Source organism: Arachis duranensis, chromosome 9 (assembly GCF_000817695.3).
Source record: "Arachis duranensis cultivar V14167 chromosome 9, aradu.V14167.gnm2.J7QH, whole genome shotgun sequence".
In the NCBI taxonomy this organism is placed as follows: Eukaryota; Viridiplantae; Streptophyta; class Magnoliopsida; order Fabales; family Fabaceae; genus Arachis; species Arachis duranensis.
In genome coordinates this window covers 4867193-4894560 of record NC_029780.3, presented here as the reverse complement: position 1 = coordinate 4894560, position 27368 = coordinate 4867193, and the positions used below count along the sequence as shown (strand labels likewise).

Sequence of the window (27368 nt, the reverse complement as noted above, 5' to 3'; positions counted from 1 at the left end):
AGGCTCTCCTCTAAAAAAATGCTGCCGTCACTGATGATGATGTCATTGTTGTTGTTCTTGTTTATAATCATCATGTTCCTCATCAGTTTTTGCAGGTGTCTGCCGTTGAAGGCTCATCCTCCTCCGTAGCTACTAAGTCCAAGGAACGCAAAAAAGTACTTATCTCCTTTTTCAATTTTTTTTAATAAAGTTTTATTTTTTATATATTTTTATTTGATGTTTGAAAAATGGAGATTCTTATGTGGTAAGTGAGGTTCACTATTTCCAGGAATCTCACTGTTGGGGGCTATAATTGTTGAGTTGGAAGGAGCAGAAACTGAGTTAAAGTTGAGTTTTTTCAATCTCATCTCTATAACTTTAAATTACTTGTTGCAGCTTCTTGAGTTCGTCATTCCTGTATTCAATTGTAAAAATTGGTACAAAAAATCAATCTTTTATTGACTCTGTTACAGTGATGTGAAAATTATTAGTTGAATTTAGATCTAATTGATTATTGAACACCCGTGAGCTATCAACAGTGAGTGGAATAGATTCAAAATATATGTTGATGATAATATATATAACATTGATGTGACACTGAATGTGCAGAACTAATAGATGCATTGGGTATATATTTTGTGCAATATGAAAGAGCTGGATATGGACTACAGGAAGAGACTGATCCAATGGACACTTTGGCTTGCAAAATATTCTCCAAGACTATTGGGTATATATTTTGTGCAATATGAAAGAGCTGGATATGGACTACAGGAAGAGACTGATCCAATGGACACTTTGGCTTGCAAAATATTCTCCAAGACTATTGCAACCGGGAGTTTGATCCATTGAAGTTGAACAATCCATTCTCCATTCTCTCACAACACAAGTAAAGTTCACATTTTGCGGGGATATGAAGACAAGGTTGTGCCCTCTCAAATTCAGAGATTTGTTTCAAAGAATATGCCATGAATAAATTACCATGAAGTTTTAGATGGTGGACATTTGATTATCCATTATAGTAGTTTCTGTGAGGCTGTTTTGTTGGCACTTTTACTTGGTAAAGAAACTGTTTCATATAGCCCTAGACCAGATAGAAACATACTTGTATCTTAATTTCTTCTCATGTGTTTTTTTCTGTTTTACATTCAGAGAGAATGTCATAGATCATATATAAATTATATTATTTTTTAGTTTGCTGAAGCTTGAAGGGATCACATTCATAAGTTCAAGGCATCATACACCTAATTTTCAGTTGTACTATTGATCCTAATTCATATGTCTAATATCTCAGGCATTCTGGAGACTGAAACAGAAGCTCAAAAAAAAATGAATATGTCAAGATTAATGTGATTAAGTGTGATTCTCATTCTATTAACAAATGGTGAAGAAAATAAATAAAATTTGAGACAATAATAAACAAATTTTGTGACAAAATGTCCATCAGCATTTCTTTTTAATACTTCATTATTTCATTACTCTCCGCTGTATGCATTGTGCAATAACAAGGCTACTTCACAAGACTTATGTTGAATGCATTGCTTTGCATCCAAGTAAAAAGTTTTTTTGCTTGTCATTTATTGTATACAAGAAAAGTTCCAAACAATCACTTGATGCTGTCACCTTTAATTTGGAATGATCTATTCTCATTTAAACACAAGCAAGCAAGCAAACAACTCTTAATAAATAATATCGTATATCAAATATATTATACATGAATTGAAAGTATATACTTGAGTGTCAAATAAAAAATTAAGCTAATCTTATGCACAGTTTTAGCAAGTAATAAACAGCAGCATTGCTTAAACTCAAAGTATGATTTTCTATCTTCTTTAGACTTGCCAATTGGGTCCCACTACTATGTATTCCTTCGTCACCATCATATAACATTGTTTCCTTTTTAGCATCTTCTTTCACATCAATGATAATGTTCTTGAAGGTTTTGAGAAACATGGAGTCAAAGAAGCTTTTCAAGTGATCATTTTTCTGTAGTAGGCTTTTCATTCGGTTTTGTCTATTTATATTCAATCTTGGTTTTGTTTCTGAAGGAAATGCCAGATTTCTACTAAAATGTCTCACAGCTTCAGCTGACAACTTTTCATGCTTTAATGTGGAACATATTCTCATCTTTTCATGATCACTTATTCCTGCATGAATCTATGGATTGTATCAGCAAAAGCCTTTAATTAAGTATCAAAGTGAATTCATCATAAACACTAAAAACCAGGAACAACATCTTAATGAACACAATTCAAGCAAAAACTAAATTACCTTTAAAGAAATATCCGTGGCAATATATAATTGGTCATGAGATTTCCTTGCAGCATCTGAGTTATATTTGTAATTGATCATGAGTTATATTTCTACTAATGCCTCTTTTCAATCATTAAGTGGCAACACCACTTTAGTGCCACTGGGCAGGTTCCAAAGATCCTTCAATTTCAAATACGCTACTTTTGTAACTCCATAAAATCTATGAGTTATATTTATCAGAACATCAAATTAAAAAAGAACACAAGACACACACAAAAGAATGGAAGCTAAGTAGAAAAGAGTGATACCAGAAATTTGTAGCTCAAGTGGTCAAAGCCCTCTTGTAGCATCCAAAGCCTCAAGTCTTGGGTATACATGGTTCCCTTCTTGACTCTTGAACAATAAATGGTGACATAACAAAATCTACATAAAAATTATAATCCTAACATGAACAACACACACCAATAAATTGAGTTATATTAAATTCAATTGAATGAAACAGATTAGTTATATATATAATATATGGAAGAAGTTTGCTTGCCTCATCTCTAAAGGCATAGACACCTTTCTTCTTAAATTCCCTTCTTCCCGAGATCTCAAAAACACATGCCTTATTTTTTTGCAATATAGCTAATATTCTGTTACAGAATGATCAATGACCAGTAACCAAAGGAGAAATTGTTCGTGATAGAATGTTTCTCATTCACATTATCAAGGTTTTTCCAATACCAATTGACCCAGAATTATTTTACCTGCCTAGATTGACCATTTTGGCCACCGATGTTGGTTCTAATCACATGTCCCGTTTTAGCACCCACACCATCAATGATGTCCGGCTCATTATCCTGGAATGCACAAACACAATAGTCTTGGAGAATATTTTGCAAGCCAAAGTACCCATTAGATCAGTCTCTTCCTCGAACGGGTGGTGATTATGGTGAGGTGGGTCTCTGTGAGAGTAAGTTAGGATTATGTTTTTTCAGATATTATCGACAGTTTTGGGCGAAGGAGGAGGGGATGAAGAAGGATTTGAAGGATGAGAGGTGGTTGTTGTTGTGGTGAGGCACCGCGTCTGAAACGAATTCAAAGGAATTTGGATGAAATCGAGAAATTCAATTGAAACATGAAGGTATCTGGTGAGGAAGAGGGTAGGAGAAGAAGTGGAGGGCCATCGCGAAGAGGAAGAAGGTAACAAGCAGCTAGGTTTAGTTCTCAAGTTTTATATGGGGACAATTTTAAATGAGAAATGTTATTTGTACACTAAAATCAGTCATTAATATATTTGTGTATAAATATATGTGTGGTTTAATTTATTTTTAATGTGTATGTGTATTTTAATATGTATTTTTTATTGGTGGCTAATTTTAATATACACGTAACATACTTTATTTTAAAATATAAAAAATTTGTATCTTTTATTGTAATTTTTAATAAATTATAAATAAATTGAATTTAGACTATTAAATCATTTATCAATCTAATCAATGCTTTAAATTTTATGATACATTAAATAAGTTTAAAAAACTTGAACTGATTTTAGACAGACCCTTCAAATAGTTAAGATTACAAATATGAGGAAAGAGCATTTACCGAAGACACTTTGCGGCTTCGTTCAGTCTTTCTCTAACTCCTCTGTTGAGCACTCTTCGCTTTATATATAGCTACTAATGATCTAATCCCTCTTCTACAAATAATCATCATTATCATAATCAGTTATCATAATAATAATATGATTTTTAAATTTAAAGTAACTTAAATTTTAATTTTTCCATTTTATACCTTGTCACTTTAAAGAAATTAGTCATATAATTTATAAACTCCGTGAAAATAACGAATAACTAATCAATAAATTAAATTTTAATATGAAAAATTAAAAATATAAATCTAATATTAAAATAAGATAGAATTCATTAAAATAGAGAATTTTGACACAAATTTTAAAAAATTTGGCTCAAAATTAGATCAAACAGATCAAACCAATCGAACCAAACCCGAATCGAACCCGTAAGCCTAACTCACTCACTTAAATACTTAATAAAGTGAGTCAGATCCCTCTCTCTTCATTTTGCATGCTGAAAAATGCAGAAAGTAGCAATGGGAGAAGGAAGAACAATTCCAAAACACCAAACCCTCACTTGCTAATCAAATTGCCATAACTTTTGATTCAAAATTCCGATTGACGATCCGTTTGTGGTTACGCGACCGCAGCGTTGAGCTCTACAAAGCTAGATACATTGTAAGGTGAGAAAACCAAGTTTTCTTCCCCAATTCCCTCTGTTTCAGTTTCGAAAATCCATGAGCAATTATGTTGAAAATTGTTCAATTTCAATGTTTAGGATCAAATTAACTTAGTGGACTTGCTGGATCTTGTTCCAATTTTCTGTTGGTAAGGTGAAAATCCTAGAACTCTAATTGATTCATTAATTTGGTATTTTGGGTATTGAATTTTGGGAATATATTGTGATAACTATGTTAGGTGCATGTAAATATGTGATATGAGATAATTGGAGATGTTGGAAGCTTAATTGGAAGCTTGGTGAGAGTTCTAGTTGCTGAATTTTTGGCGGTTGAGGCTTACAACTTTGTCGTGTGGGGTACCTTGGATAAATACGCGAAAATCGGGTAAGGTATGGTTTAGGTTTCGCATATTTAATATATAATGTTCTGCGAAAACTTATGCTAGATGACCATAGGATAAGAATGAATGTATGAGGGTGAAAATTGCTTAGTGTCTTGTTGATAACTATGAACCAAGTTGAGTATGGATTTGTTATTCAATATTGAGAATGAAAATTTGAATGTTAAATGATGATTTAATGATGGTTGATAAAATGAGATTAATGAATGTGTATAGATGATGAATTGATGAAGGTCTTCATGATATAGTTATGGAATTATGCATGAGAATTATTTAGAATTGAGGTATGATGGGTGATGTAGAGTTGTGTTGTTGTGGTATTGCATATATTGTAACTAATTCTGTGATGATCGAAATTATTTGAAACTAAGTCCTAGTTAAACTTCGTAATATTTGGAACTGAACTGGAGAATTTGGGATCTTTTCATTAAATATATGATTTATGGTGAATTTTCAAATTGTAGTCATGGAATCTGATTTTACTGCAGAATTTTTAGAACAGCAGTAACTTGTTGGCTCTGCTGCGAACGTTTCAAAATGAATTTTGAAATGGAACCAATTTTAAATAAAGCTTTAGTCCTATTATTTTAATGTCGTAAAATTTCAGAATGGGTGGACTGTGGTTTTAAAGATATGAGTTTTTGAAATACGATGCGTTATGCAATAAAAGCCAGATTCTGTTTTCTTAGATCAGCAACTTTGAGAGTTTATAACTTCTGATTATGGATGGATATTCAGGTGCAACCAATTGGAGGTAAAAATTAGTTATGTTTATCAGATGTGATTTAAATTTTAGGGCTGTCCATATTTTAATGAGTGAGTTATGGGACTTAGAAGAGGACATGTTCATTGGCTTTTAAAACAGAATTCTGCAAAAAGTAACTCAAATTCCAAGTTACATAACTCCTTCATTAAAAATGGTTTTGACCTGAAACCAATTGAAAAAGAAACCTAGATATGTTAAGTTGAACCATATTAATTTTGAAGGCTATTGGATTCAATTTGAATTTTATATGAAATTTTAGATATCGTATAATGCTGCTATTTTCTGGTTTCCAAGCACTGCAAAGCAGTCAGAATTTCTTCTCTGTTTCTGAGACTAGTTAAATCAGAAAATTGTGATTTTTGATTTTCTAGAAAGCTTATTTCGAGCTGAACGTCTGGATATAAAGTTTGTCCAATTCCGAGTTCATTTGTTATATTAAAAACAAAAAAGAAAATAGAGTGTCGAGGATGTCTTAGTGATAGTCATGGGTCCAAAAAGTTAAGGATTAATCTCCGTGTTATGTGACTGGTTTAATATTAGAATTGAGTTAATTTTAAAATTATTCGATACTAAAAAGGTTGAGAAGAGTTTGATAAATGGTTTGGTCGGGACCCGGAAAGGGTAAACATGATGAATTATAAGAGAATGATGTGAAAGCTAAATGAATACATGCTGCTATGGCTATAAAGAACGAATGTAAGGAAATGATGATGATAAATGATGAGATTTGGGAATGAGTGTGTGTGGCCAAAATGGTCGATATGGCAAGTTGAAGACGAAAGTTCCCTCTCTTGTCGTGATGCAGATGTGGGGAAGGTGGAAAGACACTCTCTTTCGTATTATTTTTTCCACATTCTTCTCTGGTTGTAAGGTGGAAAGGCATACTCTTTCGATGTGGAAAGGCACTCTCCTTCGTGAAATCTCCAGGAGAAGGTGAAAAGGCACTCTCCTTCGTTTATGATCCTCCTGTAGATGCGCAACCTAATGACCAATGTCTGGATTAGCTACCAGATGTGTTGGGTTCTGGCAAAGTAACCGACATGTGAGCTCACGGCCAGTAGGATAGACATTCATCATATGCATATGTGTGCTTTGTTTGCTATGCCTTAATTGGGAATGCCTAATTGATTATATTCTTCTAATTGTTGTAATTGTTACTTGAACTACTTTTTCTACCTGTGCTTGTCTTGTCTGTTTGTTTTGTCTATGCGAATCATCGGAGATGTAGGTACGAAGGAAAGATAGACAGGTTAGAGTTAAGGTTAAAGTTTAAGCTAGGTTTAGAATTCCCTAGAAGACCACCCTTTTAATGATTCTTGTTTAGTAATTTAAGCTTTATAATTTGAGAGTCAGCGTTCTAGGATTGCCTCTAGCATTTCCAGGACCTTATATATTATGTGCGTGACACCTTTACCATGCCGAGAACCTCCGGTTCTCATCCCATACTGTGTTGTTATTTTCAAATGCAGGTCGAGCGGCACCTCGATAGGCGTCTGAAGTTTCTGCGGCGAAGTGGTTTACTTTGGGATCCCCTTTTGTTACTTTGATGTATATATGTATATATATATAGTTTCTCCTCTTGTATGTAAGAATACTTTGTTTATGTACCTCTTAGAGGTTTTTGGGTTATTATTATGTATATATATGTGCGTAAATGTTTTTCGGCCAGCCTTACCTTTGCAGGCTAAGTTAAGAACTTGTTATTTTGTATTATTGACCCTCTACTCGTGTCATCTGTACATATTTGTTGTTGAGCTTTAGTTTTCTTCTCACGCAAGCAACTACATTTTTTGAGGGTTGTGCTTTTTGATTTTTTGCGATTTTATTTTACCTATTTTTTAAGGTTCCTAGCATACTATCTCTTTTTCATTATTATTATATATATTTTTTACTTTTAGATGTCATAATATCTTACCACCTCAACTTTATGATTCAAACATAAGACTCTGTGTAGTAGGATGTTACATAATTTTATACACAGGTGGTAACGTATAACACAATCATAAAAACAATTACCATAAAAGACTATGTATGTTTCAATTGAAGAACATCTCTTAGATAAAAAGTACAAAACCATGAGAATAGGGACCCTCACTTTCTTGATTTAATTTGGGGTTTTGACTATGAGGATGAGAGCAAGAATTTGTGGGTTGCTCACCACCGAACGTGTGGGAGAGGAACGACTAGTGTGTTCAAAACTTTAAATCTAATCTAATTTGAAAATACATCAAATCAGTTTTACTTTTTGTTTAAACAAAAACATTGAAACATTTGATCTGAATTCTTAGTTAGAGCAGTTTGTTATTTGTTAAATTGAATGAAATCTCTTCATCTTGCTTGCTTTGCTTTCCTTTCTTTTCTTTTAACCCTAATATTCACAAATCAAAAGAATTCAAATTTTATATTTAAATTTTGAAAGTGACTCAATACTTTAAATCAAATATCGTTATATAATATTCTATTTTTATAATTAAATTAAATTGCTCACCTCTCATACTTTAGGTCACTATATATGATTTTCCTAGGTTTAATTTAGTTAGGGGTAAATAATTATCTTATGAATGGGATTAAATTGGTAATTTTAAATGGGATAAGTACTTTTTTTGTCTCCAAGATTTGGGGTTAAAATCAATTTCGTTCCTAATATTTTTTGTTATTAAAATCATCCTCAATCTTTACAAACACATTAAAATTGTCCTCGCCCTATCTATGAAAAATTTTAGACATATTTACTCTTGAGGGTCCGTAACGCTTCGTTTTTCATTCCGCGAAAGGCATTTACTATCTCATTTGTCACACTTCAAAGGTGATGTTTCATGTTCAATGATGCCCTAGCAGTGGTCTGTCGTCACCGGAAGAGTATCGGAACTGCATTTGGATGTCGTTAGTAACGATGAGGAAGGAGGTCGGTCTGGCATTGTCATCGCTATTCAGGTATGTATGCAGCATTTGTTACGGTTTTTTTTTTCGAGGTTGAACGTAATAATATTTGAACAGATTCTTTTAGTATCCTAAAACTGCGAGGGTTTGATTTACATTTTTTGTTCTCTTTAAGAAATGGGAAGCTTTACTTTGACTGTCTACCGTGGGAGTCGATTTGGATATGAAGATGGGGCATTGCGGTATATAGGGGGACAAAAGACACTCATTGAAGATGTTGAGAGTGATTGCTGGTCTGTATTTGAGGCATATGCAGAGTTAAGGCAGTTTGAGTACATAAAGAAGAACATTTCAGCTCTGTGGTATAAGGATCCAGCAAATGAATGGTTAGAGAAGGCTTCGAAATTATTTGCTATGGATAAAGATGCACTTAAGATGTGCAGAATAGCAAACTTGAGGGGTCATATTGAGGTGTTTGTGGTGCATGTAGCTGAGGATGCAGAAGAATTTTCTAAAACTGGGTTTATTGATGTTAGAGGCCAAACAGAGGACAATCTCATTAATCAGTTGGTGGTTTATGAGGGTGAACAAGGTCAAGAGGTGGAAAATGATGATATGCAACAAGGTAATGAAGGAGATAACTTAGAAACAAATGTGGCTGCTGAAAATGAACGGGATGAGACAAATAGCAATGATGACAGCGAGATGAGGAGTTTATTCTGTCTGATCTTGAGATTGATAGTGCAGACGACATTCATTTTACAGATAGTGAAGAGGAATATGATGATGAGAGTGGGTTTGAGGAAGATACAAGTGCCAAGGATAGTGAGAGGGTTGATAAAGACAAATGGGTTATGAATGGCAATTTTAGTGATGAGGAAGGCTTCAATAGCGATGAAGTGGATTTGGAGTATGAAGTTGGTGTTGGTTCAGATGATGAGGAAGGACAAGGGGAAGATAACTATGAGACAAGGAGCTATCCAATTTATAAGGATGTTAAAGACATGACTAATTACAAGTGGGAGGTGGGAACAGTTTTTGCTTCAAGAGAGGAATTTAAAGACACTGTGATGTCGTATGTAGTACAAACAAGAAGGAGACTCAGGTATGCGAAGCTTGACTTGGTTAGAGTGAGGGCTGTTTGTCAGCCTGGTTGTCCTTTTTGGTTATATGCTGCTAAGATGAGAGAGGAAGCAACTTGGCAGCTACGGTCCATGCACCTTAAGCATACATGTGGCCAGTCACATAGGGTTGGGATAATGCGTACTTTGTGGCTGAGTAAAGCTTTTAAGAAGAAGGTGGAACATAATTCGAAGGTTAAGATCAAGGAATTGGTGAACAAGGCACAAAGAAAGTGGAATCTGACAGTTACAACCTCAATGGCAGCTAGGTCAAGGCAAGTTGCGTTGGATGTCATACAGGGAGAGTATAGGAAGCAGTACAAGAGGATTGCTGATTAGTGCTCGGAGTTGCTACGTGCTAATCCAGGATCATTAGTGACGCTCAAGCTACAGAGGTCCCCTGATTTTGAGATTGAGCAGTAACACTCATCCTTGAACAACTACTGCATATTTCAAAGACTTTATGTATGCCTAGACGTTTGCAAAAAAAAGCTTTGTGCACTGTAGGAAGTTCATTGGGCTAGATGGCTGCTTTCTCAAAATACCTCAAGGGGGCAACTATTGACTGCTATAGGTTGGGTCCCCAATGATCAAATGCTCTCTATCGCCTATACCATTGTAGAGTCAGAGACGAAAGATACCTGGACTTGGTTTCTGAAGCTGCTAATTGATGATTTCGGGTCTGAGACAATTGGCAGGGCAACCTTCATGTTTGATCAGCAGAAGGTAAATAATAATTGTGTTAAATTGAATTAATATACTCAGTTAACTCTGACTATTAACATACTTATGCATGGACAATTTTACCTCCCTTTGCTAGGGCTTACTGCCAGCTTTTGATGAAGTAATCCCAGGTGTAGATCATAGGTTTTGCGTGCGCCATCTCTACAGCAACTTCAGAAAAAAGTTTCCGGGACTGCAATTGAAGCAATTGATGTGGAGGTGTGCAAAGGTTACACACTGAAAGGACTAGGAGAGAGAGATGGCAGTGGTCCGAGCAGTCAATGTGCATGCTTACAGGAATCTCAACTCTATTCCTCCTAAATTTTGGAGCAGGTCCAGGTTTAACTTCCATTCCAAATGTGATACTCTTGTAAACAATATGTGTGAAAGCTTTAATGGTGCAATGTTAGAGTCTAGGAAAAAGCCCATTATTACTATGCTAGAAGAAATTAGGGTGTACCTGATGAGTAGATAGGTTGTTAATAGAGAAAGAATTCAAAAGTTCAATGGAACAATTTTACCTCGAATTAGGAAGAAGATAGAGAGAAGAGGTAGGGCAGCCGGTGAGTGGAGGCCTTACTGGTCTGCTGCACAGACTTATGAGGTTGTTAATGGGTTGAGCAAATATACTATTGATTTGTCTCTTCGTGAGTGTTCATGTAGAAAATGGTAGCTAAGTGGAATTCCATGCACACATGCCATCAGCTGCATAAACTTCAAGGGTCTTAAATTGGATTCATATGTGGATGACTACTACAAGAGAAAGGCCTATGTCAAGTGCTATGAATTGGTTATCAACCCTCTTAATGGCCCAGATCTGTGGGAGCACACTAACTTCAATGATGTCATGCCACCACCCTATCGAAAGCCTAGCCACAGACCAGTAAAGAAAAGGAAAAGAAGACCTGATGAATCAGAGGCTAGATGCCAGACTCACTTGTTTAGGAGGGGGCAGATACAGAGGTGCTCAAACTGTGGTGCATCAGGTCATAAGAGAGGAAGATGCAGCAATCCACCCCTCCTTGTAAGTTCATTTCTCCATATGTATGTTAGGGTTTTATTGTAATGTTGTTGCTGCATGTTATCTGTCTCTTTGTTGCTGTATTGCAGGCCCAACCACCTAAACAATCTGATGTGAAGAAAACTAATAGGGGAAGGAAGAGATCAATTTCACAACCTGCTGTGCAATCTGCTACCAGAGGGAGGAAGAGGTCCAAATCACAAGAAAACTCATCATCACAGCCCCAACCAGCCACCAGCACAACACCCATAACCAGATTCAAGTAATCCCTTTCCCAGCCCATCCCCAAGCCCATAACACATGCATCTATGACAACACCAGCAGCTACTCCCCAGCAAAGGCCCAAGATGAAGCCCATCAGAAGCTCAACACAACCACCACCAGCTACCAAGGAGAAGGGTACATCCAACTCAAGCCAACCAGTTATGAACAAAGTCTCCTTCACTCACAACATTGCACTACATGTTTCTCCAAGAAAGTTAAGGCTGATGGCAAAACTGCCTCTAAGGAATTGGAAAAAACTTTAAGGCTTTTTAGAGACTGCTTAAGTTGTTAGCTTGTTAATGTAGAGCTAAGTTGATCATACTGTATGGTTGTGAGATTTCATTTTGATTGCAACTTATTACATACTATTTATGGTTAATGTTGTGTAAAAGTGAACAGAATTACTGTTGTTTTGTTCTAAGTCCAACTGTCATCTGGTTTAATGAATGGTTTAAGCTTATTATCCTTGGTTTATTAATGAATGAAGTCACATAGTTGTTTTTTGATGTATCTGTTACTGGTATCATTTTGATGTTGAGCGAGTATTACATACTACATATTATGCATTATTAAACCAGGTCATAGTTTACCATTTATGTTGACACAATTCTTCAGTCATAATTATGGGGCAACCATATCTACTTTCATTACCAATTTCTTGTGAAATTGCAGACACACACCATCACTTACATACACATACACTAACCTACAAAAACCAGTTTCATTAACACAAAATCTATCCAGCCACAGCAGCAGACTTAAATTACATAAAGTAGATTTCAATGTCTAAGTACAAACTAACTAAAATTGCCCTATTTTATACCCTACTTTCATCAACCCATTTTCAGAGGCAGCAAACATGGTAAACTCTGCTTGTGATTCAACGAAACCTGCAGCCAGCAAAATAAACAACCAACCCACCCAACCATGCCCAACACTGCAGCAACCTTCAACTTCCACTCAGATGCCTTCACGTCTGCCTTCAGGACTACAACTTTCCTCTTCAACCTTGCAACATGCGGATCTTCGCTTTCAGCTTCTGGGTCTGCCCAACGAAAAAATTGACATTCATCTTTAACCTACATGATCCCACCATAGTCAGTGCCCAGAAACAAAACGTTAGGGTTAGCTGAGAACAATAAAACATGAACGCACCTCATAGTAGACGTAGCCCCAAAATTGGCGACCTGAATTTTCTTTGGTTTCCGAAACTCGCAACACTGGTCTCTCTACATGTCCACAAAGAAGCCCCTTCTTCTGCGCAGACCCCCTAGTCTGAGAGACCGAGATGACTTTGAGCTCTCCAACGTCATGGCTGCACTGGAACCCTATCCCTAGCACACGCTTTATGATTCTGGTTTGGGGATGAGATTTTTAATTAAAAATAAAACTTAATTTTCTTAATCATTAAATGGTTCAGCTATTGGTAACAACTTCAGGAGTAACTATGTCCAAAATTTTTTGTAAATAGAGGAGAGGACGATTTTAATGTGTTTGTAAAGATTGAAGATGATTTTAATAACAAAAAAAAATTAAGGATGAAATTAATTTTGATTCTAGACATTGAAAACGAAAAAAGTACTTATTCCTTTTAAAATTGGTGATTTATACATTAAAGAGTTAAATTTGTACATAGCTACAGATATTCCGTATGATGCAATGAGAAACATACACAATACAAAATGTACACGTGTCCCGAAGCATGTCCAGAATTGAGATTTGAGACACAAATGTCAGAGCCAACAGTTTCAGTGTAGGGCTTGCTGGCATAGGCTCGCAGGGTTTAGTTGAGCCTTCCAGGATTTATGATGTAACGGAGAATACTCTTTTTTTGTCAGAAGAGAATACTCTTATGTGAAGTTCAGTTCATGAAGTTTTGTATGGACTTTTACTGTTTTTCTTATGAATTTTTTTATTGGATTGATTGTATGATGAAATTATGTCAAAAAACGAGTTAATGTAGATATTCATATCCAAAAACAAGAGGTTGATACTTATCTAAGAGGTTGATACTTATCTAAGAATGTAAAAAATCATCCAAAAAGAATAACAAATGGCCACCCATGGGAAGAAAAAAAAAAACGAAATGGCCACCCAAAAAATAAATAGAAGAATAAAGGAAATGCTTCTGGATTCTTCACCTTTTTTATGTAAAATGATTTAAGTTAATATACGGTTAATACTTATTTTATGTCATATTCTTCTGGTAAGTGTATTCTTAATTGGTAAAATATTTTTTTACTATATCAGAATGTTTGTATCATTTTAATCATATAATTTTGGCTTGTACCTAAACTAACGTCAAATAATTATCTTCGAATAATTTAATCTTTAACAAAAACATTTACGATATTGATCTTTCAACTAGACTATTTTTTAGAAAAACAAATAATTAGTTTGTTAATTCTTTAAAAATGATTAAAGACGACTTTACCTTTTATTTTGTGAGAGATGAATGGACAGATATCGTAACAACTTAATTATTAACACGTCATGACTAATGTTAGTTAGTAGATACTATTTTACGGCTTATTTTATTTAATAACCAATGTTACTCGTAATAATTTTTTTATTTATTTTTATTTAATTTGATATTATTTTATTTTTTATAAGTCTTTTGACTGAATTTTTTTAGATAAAAATATTTAAATATTTAATAATTGTTGTAATTTTTAATATTTAATATTTTTAGATAAGATACGCTATCTCCGAAATTTTTTGTTAGGATAATGTGTGCATAGATCCTTCAATATTATTTGTTTTCATCTCTTAAGAATTATGACTTCAGGCTTTTAAAATTGTGATATGTGGTAACGTGTTTTTTGAAATTATTTGGTAGTGAATTTTTAGTTGAATAAAAAAATAAAATAAATATGTAACTAAACAATTCTTGTAATCTGAATCTAGTTGCACCTCTGATTGTATGGTACGGTAAGATAATTTTGTTTGAAAAAGATTTTTTCCTTTTCTCCACATTTTGAAAAAGGGAAAAACAGAAACACAACAAAAAGTTTCAATAAAAAATTCATGTAGTACAAGTCATAACTAAAAGTTCAAAATTCGACTAAATCTTCATTTTGATCTATGAGATTTATATGATTACTCATTTTAGTCCTTGAAATTCAAAATTACCTATATTGATCCTCCAGATTCAAGTTCGAGCACCAATGTGGTCCCTCGACTATTTTCAGCAAACGAAGTGTTAAAATGACATCCTCTCTACCACGCTGGATGCTGCAATGACTAGCTGACGTGGTGAGAGTTGTATTTGTAGCCAATTTAGTTTTTAAAATCCTAATTATCTTATTATTTATCTGAGTTATTATGACAAAATTTTAACAAGGGGGATTAAATTGGATACAAATACAACCCTCGCCACATCAACTAGCCATTACAACGTCCAACGTGACAGGAAGGGTGTCATCTCAGCACTCCATTTGTCTAATCATCACCAGAAAAAGTCGTGGGATCATATTGGTGCCCAAACTTAAATCTGGAAGACCAATATAGATAATTTTAAATTTCGAAAATAAAAAATGAGTAATCGCGTAAATCTCAAGAACCAAAATAAAAATTTAGTCCTTAAAACTCCAAGGCACAGAAAAATACTAAGCTGAAGTCACAACTTACAAAAAAACTACATAAAAATTGTCCCGCCCACTTCTAGTAACGGAAGTCCAATTCATATTAATTCCGTTACAGAGAGTGCTGCACCCCTAAACGGAGACAAGCAACACATGTGTAAGAGAATGGCACAAGAATCAGGAGTCTCTGAATATCTTTACAAACTTCATCTGTACCATAGTGTGATCCTTTTAATTTTTAGGATAATTTCAAACTTGAGGAGGGAGATACTGTGCAATATTCCCAAAACTTAATACTTATATAAAAGGGAGGAAGAGAAACACATGAAACTTAATGTGAATAGTCGAACACAAACGGTGAAAAGAGAGAAAAATGAGTTGAATTCTTCGTCTTATTTTAGAACAACTACAAGTAACTTAGTTAAATTCTTTTAAAAAATTTTATTTTTATTTTATTTATAAATTAAATTAAAAAAATCTTGTTTTTAAATTAATTTTTACATTCTTCATATTTAATATATTAAATGTCTAAAATATCCTTATTTATAATTAATAAAATAATCGATAAAATTATAAACAGAAAAAATTTAATTCACATAAAATTTATTTTAAATTAAAGAATTAAATTCTATTTTATTAATATATTATAGTCATTTCAAATTATAGAATTGAGTTTAAAATAAAAATATTTTTTTAAAATTTTTTTTTCATATTAAATAATTTTTAAACAAGTTCTTTTTATGAAAGGTGTAATAGTTTTTTTTTGTGGCTAAAAAAAAAAGACAGCCAAATTAATTGGCTAGATTCATGTCTAAGTCTATTTGATGTTAAAGTTTATTCCACAATTAAGTAATTGTCTGCGGCAGAAGCAACTGTTTTAGCTATATAATCTAAAATATTCTTCCTATTTTTCTAAATCAAAAGAACAGAGACTCTCTAATTCCAATTCATAACATTCTGTATATATTTTGCTAAATTTCATTTCGAAATATCATTACCAAACATCTTTTGGTTTATCAAAAAAGACTTCTAAATAGTCACCTCACATAAATAGTCTGTTTAAATTTGTATTTCCTAAATTAAATAATTTATTTCATAAATCACCTCAAGAAAAATCACTATTTCAAATTAGAAGTAAATCTCTTCAAATAACACACAATTTAACAAAAAAATACTGCACACTTCAATTTTATCAATGTAACTTTTTAACTAATATCAATCAAAATTACAAAGAATACAATCAAAACCAATATAGTACCTTAAAAATTGTTGCTTAGTTTAGGAAACTGTAAATATAAGCATGCACATACTAATCATGATCATATATAATAAACTTCAAATATTATAGTACTTCGTTACATAATAGGCACTTCAATACATACATAGATGTAAGTTGTAAATCGTCAACATCAAAGTCTCTAATTCTAATTAGAAATGTTTATAGGTTGATAATAGTATTTGAGATGATGAAGCTCTACTGGAATGGAATGGAAGTAGCTAGAATTCTAATTTGTAAAAAAGAGAATTAAACAGAAAATGTGAAAATAATAAGTGACATACCTCAATGAATGTGTAACGATCACTATATCAAATACGCACATATCAATATGAATGAAGAAAGAACCAACAAAGTAGCAAGTGGAAGCTTACCCGAAATGGCTCATAGATAGAGGGAGAGCGATGGCAAAATATTTTGTGGTATATTTTGGATAAATTAAAAGTAAAATATCCACACTATATTATTGACTCTAGAATCACTCACTCACTCGTATAAATGATGCTATTATATTTTTCATCTCTCAAACTCACTAATGCTCATAATACTAAGGAGAGAATTTCTAATATTTCAAAACATATTCATTTCATTTACGGAACACATACAATACACAAGACATATATGCCTTTATATAGGCAATGTTTCCTACTAAAATAATAATTTATAAATCACAAATCAATTTTGTAATGACTACCATGCTATGAGTTGTCTTCATGAATCTTCCTTCAACTTGCATTTATGTAGTTTCTATAATCTTCTAATTTAGGTTGCTTGGCCTCCAATTTCAATTTAATTTGATTTTGAATCTCTTCAATGTTATAGAATGTTGTAGTTATACTATTCTCTTAAATGTTTTTAAAAAATCTTCAAACTTCCAATATATTAGCTTTTAGTAATATCTAGTAAATTAATGATTATTGCATTCAACTAAAATTTTGCTTTTTCTTTAACCATTTTAACTTTAACATTCTTCATAAAAATTTTAGTGATGTAAGTTAATTTATAATGAATAACATAAATTCTCTCAAGCTATAAAAGTTCCCTAAATCCACCACGGTACAAACACTGACTTTAAGTTTATTAGAACCTCTTAAAAAAGATATAACAGGTTTGTTATCATCAGCATAGTCAAATGATAACAAATTTGGAGCATCAATGTTGATCTCCTTCAAGTAAGAGCAATGATTTAACTTAAGATGTTACTTAGATTATTTTTATTTATCAATAATAGATGTAGATTTATTTGTTATATTTTTTTAGTTAAAAAAATAAAAAAAATTTTAAAAAATATTTATTAAATTATTACACTTTATATATTATATACTTTTTGTGTACTCTTACTAAAAAAAGATTATAACAAATATTAAACTGGGCACTCAAAATATTAATATCTGTAACATAGAGTAATGGCCACTTTCAAACTCTCAAGAAAAGGATACTAAAAAATGTTCAAGAAACCACTTGTCTGCCATAGCAGTGCTTCAAATACAATAAGCACAAACATCTTAAATTTGTGCAACAATCGAAATTCAACTTGAAGGGTGCATCAAAATCCAATGGACGATAACGTAAGTTCTCAAGATCTGGAGAATCAATTTGTACTTTTTGTATTCCTTGAATATCAACGTCCTTAAGCTTTTGTAAACCATTTGAAAATAATGATTTCATCCGATGACTTTTTTGTGCTAGAGGATCTTCTGTGGTTAGATGGTTATATACGGAACAATAGTTTATGATTAAATGTTCAATGGGAGTACAGTGTGAAGATAATTTCATATCCTATGCTGTTCAAACTGTAATGTTAATAGTTTGATAAACTAGAAAGGACTAAGAGAGAGAAAAAATAAATTCTTCTCATGGTTAAAGAGAATGAAAAATCTTTCTTTAAAAAATATCTACTATTGATAAAAAAGATAATTACATAACATAAAAATCGTGAACTGAGCACTTAAAATATTAATTCTCTCGGACATAGAGCAATGGCCAGTTTCAAACTCTCAAGAAAAGGATACTTAGAAAACAGTTCAAGAAACCACTTGTCTGCCTACAAATACAATAAACACAAACATCTTAAATTTGTGCAACTATTCAAATTCAGCTTGAAAAGTACATTAAAATCCAATGGACGATAACATAAGTTCTCAAGATTTGGAGAATCAAATGTACTTTTGTATTCTTTCAATATCAACGTCCTTGAGCTTTTATAAACCATTCAAAAAAAATGATTTCACCCGATGACTCCTTTATACTAGAGGATCTTCTGTGCTTAGATGGTTATATACGGAACAATAGTTCATGGTTAAATGTTCAATAAGAGTGCAGTATGAAGAAAATTTCATACCCTAAACTGTTCAAATAGTGATATTGATGGTTTGATGAACTAAAAGGAATTAAGAGATGAAAAAAAAGAGTTCTTCTCATTGTTCAAGAGAATCAAAAATTTCTTTTTGAAAAATATCTGTTAAGTTATTACACTTTATATATACTACATACTCTTTATGTACTCCTACTAAAAAAATTACAACAAATAAGTCTACATCTACTATTGATAAAAAAAACCTAGGTAACACCCTTCCTAGAATTTTATAAATATAATAATCCTAACTTTGAAACATTGGTAAGAAAAGGACCCGTGGCAGAGTTTTAGTAAGAAAATCGGCAAGTTAGTCTTTGAAACGAACTGGCATCAGATGAATGAGACCAAACAAATGCTTTTTACAAACAATGTGGCAGTTTACTTCAATGTGTTTGGTTCTTTCATAAAAAATTGGATTATTGGCAATGTGATAGACTTTTGAAGTGACAAACCAATGAAATCCATTAAAAAAGATAACCAACTAGTTTCACAAGTAGCAAGAGAGACCTATCGTCTATTTACTCTTCCAACTAACAAGAGAGTTTCCAAGCATGAAGAAATAACCGAAAATAGTACGACGAGTATCGGCACAGGTAGCCCAGTCAGCGTTGGCAAACGTGAGATGCAGATTAGAAGTAGAGGAGAAGAATAGACCAGTTGCAGGGTCTGCCCTTTACTGACTTCACGTAATTTGTTACTTAAGTTGTTGCTGCACACTTTTGTCTTTAATCAATTCTAATAAGGCAAATCTTTGCTCTGAAGTGAACCCAAATCTTGATGTTCCAATATTTTTTTGGAGACAATTGAGTTGATATTATTTGTCATTAAGTATATCATCATGCCCCTCAATGATAACGTGATTGATGGTGTTATGTTACTGCCGTTGATAGAAATAGGAGGAGTACCATTCTTCTTATAGCACAGATCTTCTTGGTGGTCTTGCTTGTTACAATGAGAGCATGCCAATGTAGCTCCACGACCTCTATTATCTAGATTTTCTTTAAGGTGGAGAAAATAGGGGTTTGATTGATATTGAATCGGACTTGTGGTGTTCTTCAAGATTTGAGATTGAAGGTTCGTGAGTTGATATTGCTCTGGTTGTCAAAACCACCACTCAAAGATCTGTTTACCGTATCCACCATTTTGAGAAGAGTAATAAGAATTCAGATCTTCTTCTTTTCAACTCGTTGATCGGAACAGTTATGTTCACTAAGAAAGAATCTTCTGAAATAGCCCCTCATCAAACTCCATTGGATAAGTTTGAAGGAAGAGGTAAAAAAGGGAAAGGAAAATGTTGAAAAAAATTAGAAAAAGAAAGAAAAGGATAAAATTGGTAACGGTTGGATCTCAATTCACAACCTTTTCAATTTGACCGTTTGGTTGCTCTCCACGCTCAAGAAAAAAATTTCATACCCTAAACTGTTCAAATTGTAATGTTGATGGTTTGATGAACTAGAAGGAATTAAAAGAGAAAAAAAATAAGTTCTTCTCATTGTTCAAGAAAATGAAAAAATTTTCTTTAAAAAATATCTATTGAGTTATTACATTTTATATATTATGTACTTTTTATATACTTCTACTAAAAAAATTATAACAAATAAACTTATATTTACTATTGATAAAAAATAATTTAAATAACACACTGAAAAATGATATAGGAAATAGATTCTCTCCATTTTTTTAATACTTAAGAGAATAAAATGTGATCTCTTACCTTTAATTCTATAAGTGAAACTAAAAATAAATATGACAGAGAATAATAAATAATTAAATTAAACACTTGATACTATTCAATTTTTTTTACCGAAGAGGATTCACCAATGCTTTCATGCGTGAAAAGTACATGACTTAAAAATAACGATTTCACCGAGGAAAACTTCATGGAATGATTTAAAAATTCTTGGTCAATTCTAATTTTCCCGCTAATTACGGGTAGGGGTGGAAACAGGCCAGGTCAGGCCAGACTTTGCTCTTAACAGGCCTGGCCTGTCATACAGTTGATTGGCCTGAGTCTGACCTGCAGCCTGTATAGGCTCTTTATAAAGTACTAGGCCTGGCCTGTTATTCATCCTGACCAGGCCTGAAGCCTGTTAAAAGGCCTGCTAATTTTTTTTACAAAAATAAAAATATTATTTAAAAAAATTATTTTTTAATAAAAATAGTTATATGTAATATGTCGTATATTAGGCTAATTAGTGAGCCTGGGCCTGACCTATTATTGTATTAAGGCTTTTAAAAGAGCCTGGGCCTGTACCTATTTTATAACAGGCCAGGTCAGGCCAGGCCAAACACAGGCCAGGCTGCAGGTCCCTGGCAGGATCGGTTTGGTTTGAATTTATGGTAAAATGAGAACCGAACCAATCTAAATGTAATTGATTCGGTTTGGATCGGATTTGTATTTTTTTTTGTACATGTATCCGAACAAAACCAAACCGATTAAGAACAGATTGGTTCGGTTCGGATAATTAGATACCCGATGACTTTGAAATTCATAAAAAAACAAATTTTTATCTTAAAAATTCAATAAGTACAATAAATATGTAACGTCAAAAGAAATAATCCAAACATGTTAAATACCAAACACATTAAAAATTAAACTCATTAAAATATAAACATATTAATAATGAATAATCATTGTCTAATGAAAAAATCATATATGTTTTTATTTTTTTATTTAATTAATATATGATCGGATTCGCGAATTAGTTCGAATTCCACATCCTCAAAATCGATATCCGAACTAATCACTAACAAAAAATATCGATTTGATTCGAATTAGACCCAATTATCCGTGCTCTCCCCTGCCGCCAACTCCAGCTTAGCAAGTGACTTGGCTTCAATAACTATAAATATATGCGTTAAGAAACGTGTCGTTTTGTAGGTTGAGTGGGCATTTATTGCTGCAAAATGTTTCAGGAAATGACATGCAACAATTGCTAAGTGACATGGGCTCCTAACCCAACAATAATATCATCATCATCACTATGCTTTGCAGTGCATGGCAATTGTAAAGAAGAAGATTACAAGGATTTCCCATTATTGTAACATTAAAAGGCTCTCCTTTAATAAAAGAATTCGCCCCAAAATATGTAAAAGAATTCTGCTAATAATTAAATACTATAAATGTATATTTTTATGGAGCCAAAAATGGGGATTCTTAAGTGTTAGGATAATAATTTAGTCCATTAATTATATTTTAAGTTAGTATTATAATTTATAAGGTTTTACTTTTTAATTTAAAAATTTTAAAATTTAACAAAATAAAAACTAATAAAAAATTGTGCCACATTATTGAGGGAAAAAAAAACATAAAACAAGAGTATTTATTTACTCTCAACGTAAAAAAATAGGATAAAAATCTTATTTATGCCTTACCAAAAGGATAGGATCGTTATCAAAGTACACATCATGAAATTTTGTTGTGTACCTTTCCCACCCTAAACATGAGACGATATGCAATTTTGTTTTGTGTGGCTAATTATATGTATTCAGTGTGTTGACGATCTCAAAAGTTTGGTCATTTTACACCTTGTAATATGCCAAAATTCTTAGCAAATTTTCGTGCAAGATGATGAACTATCATGATGTTGCTCTACGTATTTTCATTTAGCGATAAGCTTAAAAAGTGAAGTGGAATTTTTAGTTTAATTTTGTTCCCTACTTCCCATAGCATTAGATAGTGGCGATATAACATCAGTCAAGTAGGAAGAAGTTAAAATCTATGCTTATTGTTATTGGCTTATGGCATATTTTCTGAAGAGTTAAGGTACATAGAATTTGTGGAAGGCGCATTTGTATGATTGGTAGCAATTAAGGGCAAGTGAAAAATTTCGTATCCTACATCAGCATCCTCCATTCTTCATTTAGATACTGTTCCAAAATCTAATAGACTAAATTATTCATATGAAAATGGGCACATACACAAGATCATTTGCAATTGAACATTTGTTTGTGAGAACAAAAGCTATGGAAAGAATAAAAATCATAGAATAGAGGTTGAATGATTTTGTAAAGATACTCACATACAGTTTGTCTTCATGCGACATTAATAGTTAAGAATCGTTAGATGATTTGACATGCATGACTAAATTGTTATTTAACGGTTTTTAACTATCAAATTCACATGAAAACAACTGCATATGAGTTTCCAAGATTAAAGGCAAATGCCATGAAGAAAGTATGTATTTCCTCTGTACCTAAGAACCCTATTGTGTTCTCCAACAGACCACAAATGACCTTGAAGGTCCAAATGACCTTTCATTTCAGCAGTTTCCCATACAAACTTGAAAAGGCTAAGTGCTCTATCCAACTGCTTCACACCACGCCCAATCATCTTCTCACTATCTGAAGTCAAAATTCTTCCCATACACAACCAGTTCTTGTTGTCACTTCCACTCTGGTAAACTCCCCCAGCCATGTCTACTTCAATATCTGAGACTCTTCCAAAGAGGTAATATAATAATAGCGTGAACAAGCAGCGAGATGAGTGTCCCAATGTTTTGGAAAGCTTCTTTTGCACCAGGCGTTCTTGGTGTCTAGCTTCCTTGTATCCAATACTGTTGTCAATCAAAATGTCCTTGATTTGCAAAAGCCCTTCTTTCATGACTTCAGCCTTAGCCACATGCAACTTTAATCTTGTTTCGGCTCTAAAATACTCGATCAGATCATTGAACATCTCAAGAACATCTTCCCATTTCCGGGAACCAGAGGTGTTGACATTTTTTGAAGGTGAAAGCCTCATCCATGAAGTGGATTCAGGTTCATTGGAAACAGCAGCTTCAGTGAGAAACTTCAGGCAGGTAAGAACAATTTGCTGACCCATTATAGTATCTTTGTCTAAGCCCTGAGAATCCAAAGCATCCAAATCAACTTTAAAATTATTCAGAACTTCCTTGAGTGTACCAATCAATATGCGGTGCTGGGTTGCCTGTGGACACACTTTGAAACGAACTACCTTCCTTTGTTGAGTAGAAACATCAAGAAAGTTGCTCACTTTGGCAAGGTTATCAATCACTATAGGTTCTCTTTCTCTTGCTTGACTGAAAGGAGAAAATGGTTCATTTTGTGTTCCCATGGTGGAGACCAGAACATGTTTCATTTTGTGCTGAACTGGTGGAGATCCAATAAAGGCCCGGACAAAAGACTTGAAGGTACACATATCATGATTAATCTGCTCATCAAAAATGGTTGAATTACTAATTGTGTCAACAAGTTTTCCATTAATTGCATCCACATTTGCCAGAACCCGAGTCAATTCTTCTAGCTTGGAAAAGTCACTCTGATAGCATTGCAGGTTGGAAACATCTTGATAACAGTGATAAGGCATCGAATTCAGGTTAAAAGGTGTAGATTTGTTGGTTTTGACACCGGAAAGCAGCTTCCAAATTCCAGAAGACAGTTCCATTACTTCCAAGAAAAATATAGGAACTGAAAAATAACACTCAAAACGAATGGAAACAAATAATGACTCTAAAAAGAGTAACCCTTTTCATTCAGACATTTTATCAAACACCTAGCAGCCAAACTTAAAAGGAACGTGATAATGGCTTGCACATTATGCAAGCACTTGATGTTCATATAGATACTTATTCATTGAGATTTAAGGGGAAAGAAAAACAATAAATTTATTGCTAAGCATTGACATAAATTCTATAGCTACTTGTAGTGTGGTAACCACAATTGGTCGTTCAACCGATGTAAGCATGCTCTTGAATAGGGGTGTTCAGTTTGCAGTTTGGTTCTGTTTCTTTTTTTTTTTTATTAAAAAAAAAAGTCATCCGAACCAATTATATGTAAAATATTCGGTGTGGTTTGGTTCGACTTTTTTTGTGTGGCCAATCAAACCAAATAAAACCAATTAGAATTGGTTTGGTTCGGTTCAGTTTTTCAGTTTTTACACTAATTAAGTAAAAAAAAAAAGATAAGATGTCCTAAAGTCTTGATTATATCTATTGCAATAAGAACATGTCCTAAGTTATTTTCAACTAATAATATAGAGTTATAGACGAAGTGCTAACATATAATTAACAAAATAACAAGTTCAACTTCCTAACTCGTAAAAAGTCACACAGCACAATCATCAACAAGAGCTTGAGACGAAATTCAGTAAAGTGATAAAAGAAAAAACCACTCCAAGCATAGTTATTAGAACCGAATCAGACTACTAGGTCACTAGTTCAACTAGTGGATTATTGATTGATTCTGCTATCCTGGTCCTACTTAAATAACAATATAAAATAATCAAAAACTTAAAATTAAATTTTGAAATATATATCTTCAACACTTTAACAACAATTAAGTCTCAATTTCCAAAATAAAATATACATATTATTAGTCAATAGTTCAATACTAGTATACTACAATAATATGTTAATTTCACACAATAACAGTGACGATCAATCAGATAATTAGCAATCAATTCCAATTAAGCAATTAACAATCACACTTCAGCAACGGAGCCTATTAACAATTAATCAATTAGGCAATTAACAATCAATTCTAACAATGATAATTTCAGGACCTCAAAATTAAAATTAGAAATAAGGCGCATCTCTATTATATTTATGGATTAGCAGAATCATCATATCATAACCACAAAGTAAAAGTAAATAACTAAATACCAATCTCCAAACATTTTCTTTCCAAATTCAAAATTAGCAAACGAACACAAAATCAGCAATGAGCAGGATAAATAAGAAATTAACAAGCTTTCCATGCAACAAATTCAAGTCTCATCATAAATTCATAACCAAGCAATTCGTCAATTACGTTACATACATAGCATCATAAGAGATCAGAGCTCACAAACACACAATTAACAAATTGTTTTTAACTAAATTATTTTGAACACATTAAAAACTAAATTAACCAAATCACATTTTTTTTATGAACAACAGATTGAAAACGAAAGAAGTAAGCAAGAAAAATTGAGTAACCTTCGGTGGTCTTCCAATGGGCAGAGAAGAATGTGACGCCGAGATGCGGAGGCCAGACGCGAGCACACAACACCGAGGATCCTGCGAGATGCGTGGGGACGGCGGCGAGCATGCGGCGGCGATGAACCATGACCCAAAATGTCATCAACTATCCCAACCTATGTAAATTTCCATCACGAATTTCACGAGAAATAAACAGCAACACATGCTATAGTGTTGGAAATAGAATTATGGCATAGGAAAGAAATCAAGAAATCATCCTTTGAATTTTGAAATTTGTATAACACAATTTGCTGATCTCATATAAGCACAAAAGAATACACAGCTATTTTTCAAACAGTAAATTTTTTTATTTTCTTCTAACCCCACTGAACTATTATTATTATTATTATGCATCATCTATAACCAAAAGCTCATTGTTAATAATAAAAGGGGGTGAAATATTAGGAGGGGAAAAAAAGCAGAAGGACACAAGACTTACCTTGTCCGAATAATTTGTGTTGGGTGGTGAAGATAGTAGTTGTAACCTTTTCAATTTCAGACCGTGAGAGTGAGAATGAGAAAGAAATTCAAATTGAGAGCGAATTAATGACTGAATGAAGAGGGAAGCACGCTTCATGCTTGGGAACTCGTCGTCTCGGTTCCAAGCAGATAAATGAAATAATAATTAGTTTATTTTGTGTATATTAAATTAATCATATATATTTTTATTAAAATTTTAACTCTTTGGCATAATATATTAAAAAGATTATTATAAAGTATAATTTTTTAAAGTGATATAAAAATTAAAATTTAATATTTTTTAAAATAAAAAATAATAAAAAATTATATAATATAAAATATAAAATAAATAATTATATTTATACAATATATAATTTCAGTCATAATTAAGATACTTTTAGTTATAATATTTTTATACTTTATGCAATACGCTACAAATAGTTATGGGTTATTTTTGTGATGTTGGACTTCTATTTTACATTTGAAAATTTTTCAGAATAAAAAATAGGTAAATTATATGGTAAAGATATAAGTTTATAAATTTTTTCTTAATAGAATGGAAGAAAGATTAATAAAGATAGGACTCACATTTTGAATAATAATAAAATAATAAAAAATAACTATAAAAGGAATTATACTCTCATTCTGTACTACTCCAATCTGTACAGTAGAGTACCCCTAAAAAATAATACATAATGTCATTAAGGTGTTTTTTACACTTAATTTTACAAATTAAATGATAATTTAAATAATTTAATATTTTTATTATTTTTTAAATTATATAAGTATTTGTTACTTCTTATTCTACATAATCTCAAGTTTTAATTCCTAAAAGGGTAAGTATGGTTTTGGTCCTTAAAGTTTTTTGCCAGCATCAAAACCGTCCCTCATCTAATTTTCTATTTAAAATCGTCCTTAACGTTTTTTTCGTATTAAAATCGTCCTTTTTAATAAAATTTTTTATATTATTCCTAAACTACCTCTATTCCTATTTTAATAATAAAAGATAAAATTAAAAAAAAAACGCGTGTAACGAGTGGGGAGGGAAGAAAACGCGTTGGGGAAGAGGGGAGA

The 27368-nt window shown here is 32.7% G+C and overlaps 2 protein-coding genes across 12 annotated transcripts in view; both read right to left on the bottom strand.

The window, feature by feature from the left end:
- Positions 1-26438, bottom strand: part of LOC107464184 (uncharacterized) — a 55382-nt gene extending 28944 nt beyond the window's left edge. Inside the window, exons 1-3 of one of the 2 annotated variants that reach the window (XM_016083109.3) lie at positions 26275-26437; positions 25794-25951; positions 23113-24285 (exon numbers count right to left, since the gene is read on the bottom strand). In XM_016083109.3, coding sequence (XP_015938595.3) covers positions 23113-24285; positions 25794-25938 — 1318 coding nt within the window. In that variant the 5' untranslated portion in view covers positions 25939-25951; positions 26275-26437. Of the gene's footprint in view, positions 1-23112; positions 24286-25793; positions 25952-26274 lie in introns of both variants that reach the window. The other variant, XM_052253945.1, reaches the window with a different exon arrangement.
- Positions 1656-3410, bottom strand: LOC107464183 (BTB/POZ domain-containing protein At3g22104). 10 transcript variants are annotated; one of them, XR_008002620.1, is made up of 4 exons: positions 2982-3410; positions 2538-2867; positions 2248-2449; positions 1656-2133 (listed from the first exon to the last, which is right to left on the bottom strand). XR_008002620.1 is itself a non-coding variant. In XM_021131033.2 (4 exons), the coding sequence occupies exons 2-4, from the start codon at positions 2785-2787 to the stop codon at positions 1729-1731; spliced, it is 537 nt and encodes a 178-aa protein (XP_020986692.1). In that variant the 5' UTR covers positions 2788-2867; positions 2982-3410; the 3' UTR covers positions 1656-1728. The 10 variants fall into 10 exon arrangements, 3 of the variants coding, with proteins under 3 accessions (XP_020986692.1, XP_020986693.1, XP_015938594.1); XR_008002619.1 differs by having other exon boundaries at positions 2248-2409; XR_008002622.1 differs by having other exon boundaries at positions 2248-2303.
- Positions 26439-27368: the final 930 nt, after the last annotated feature.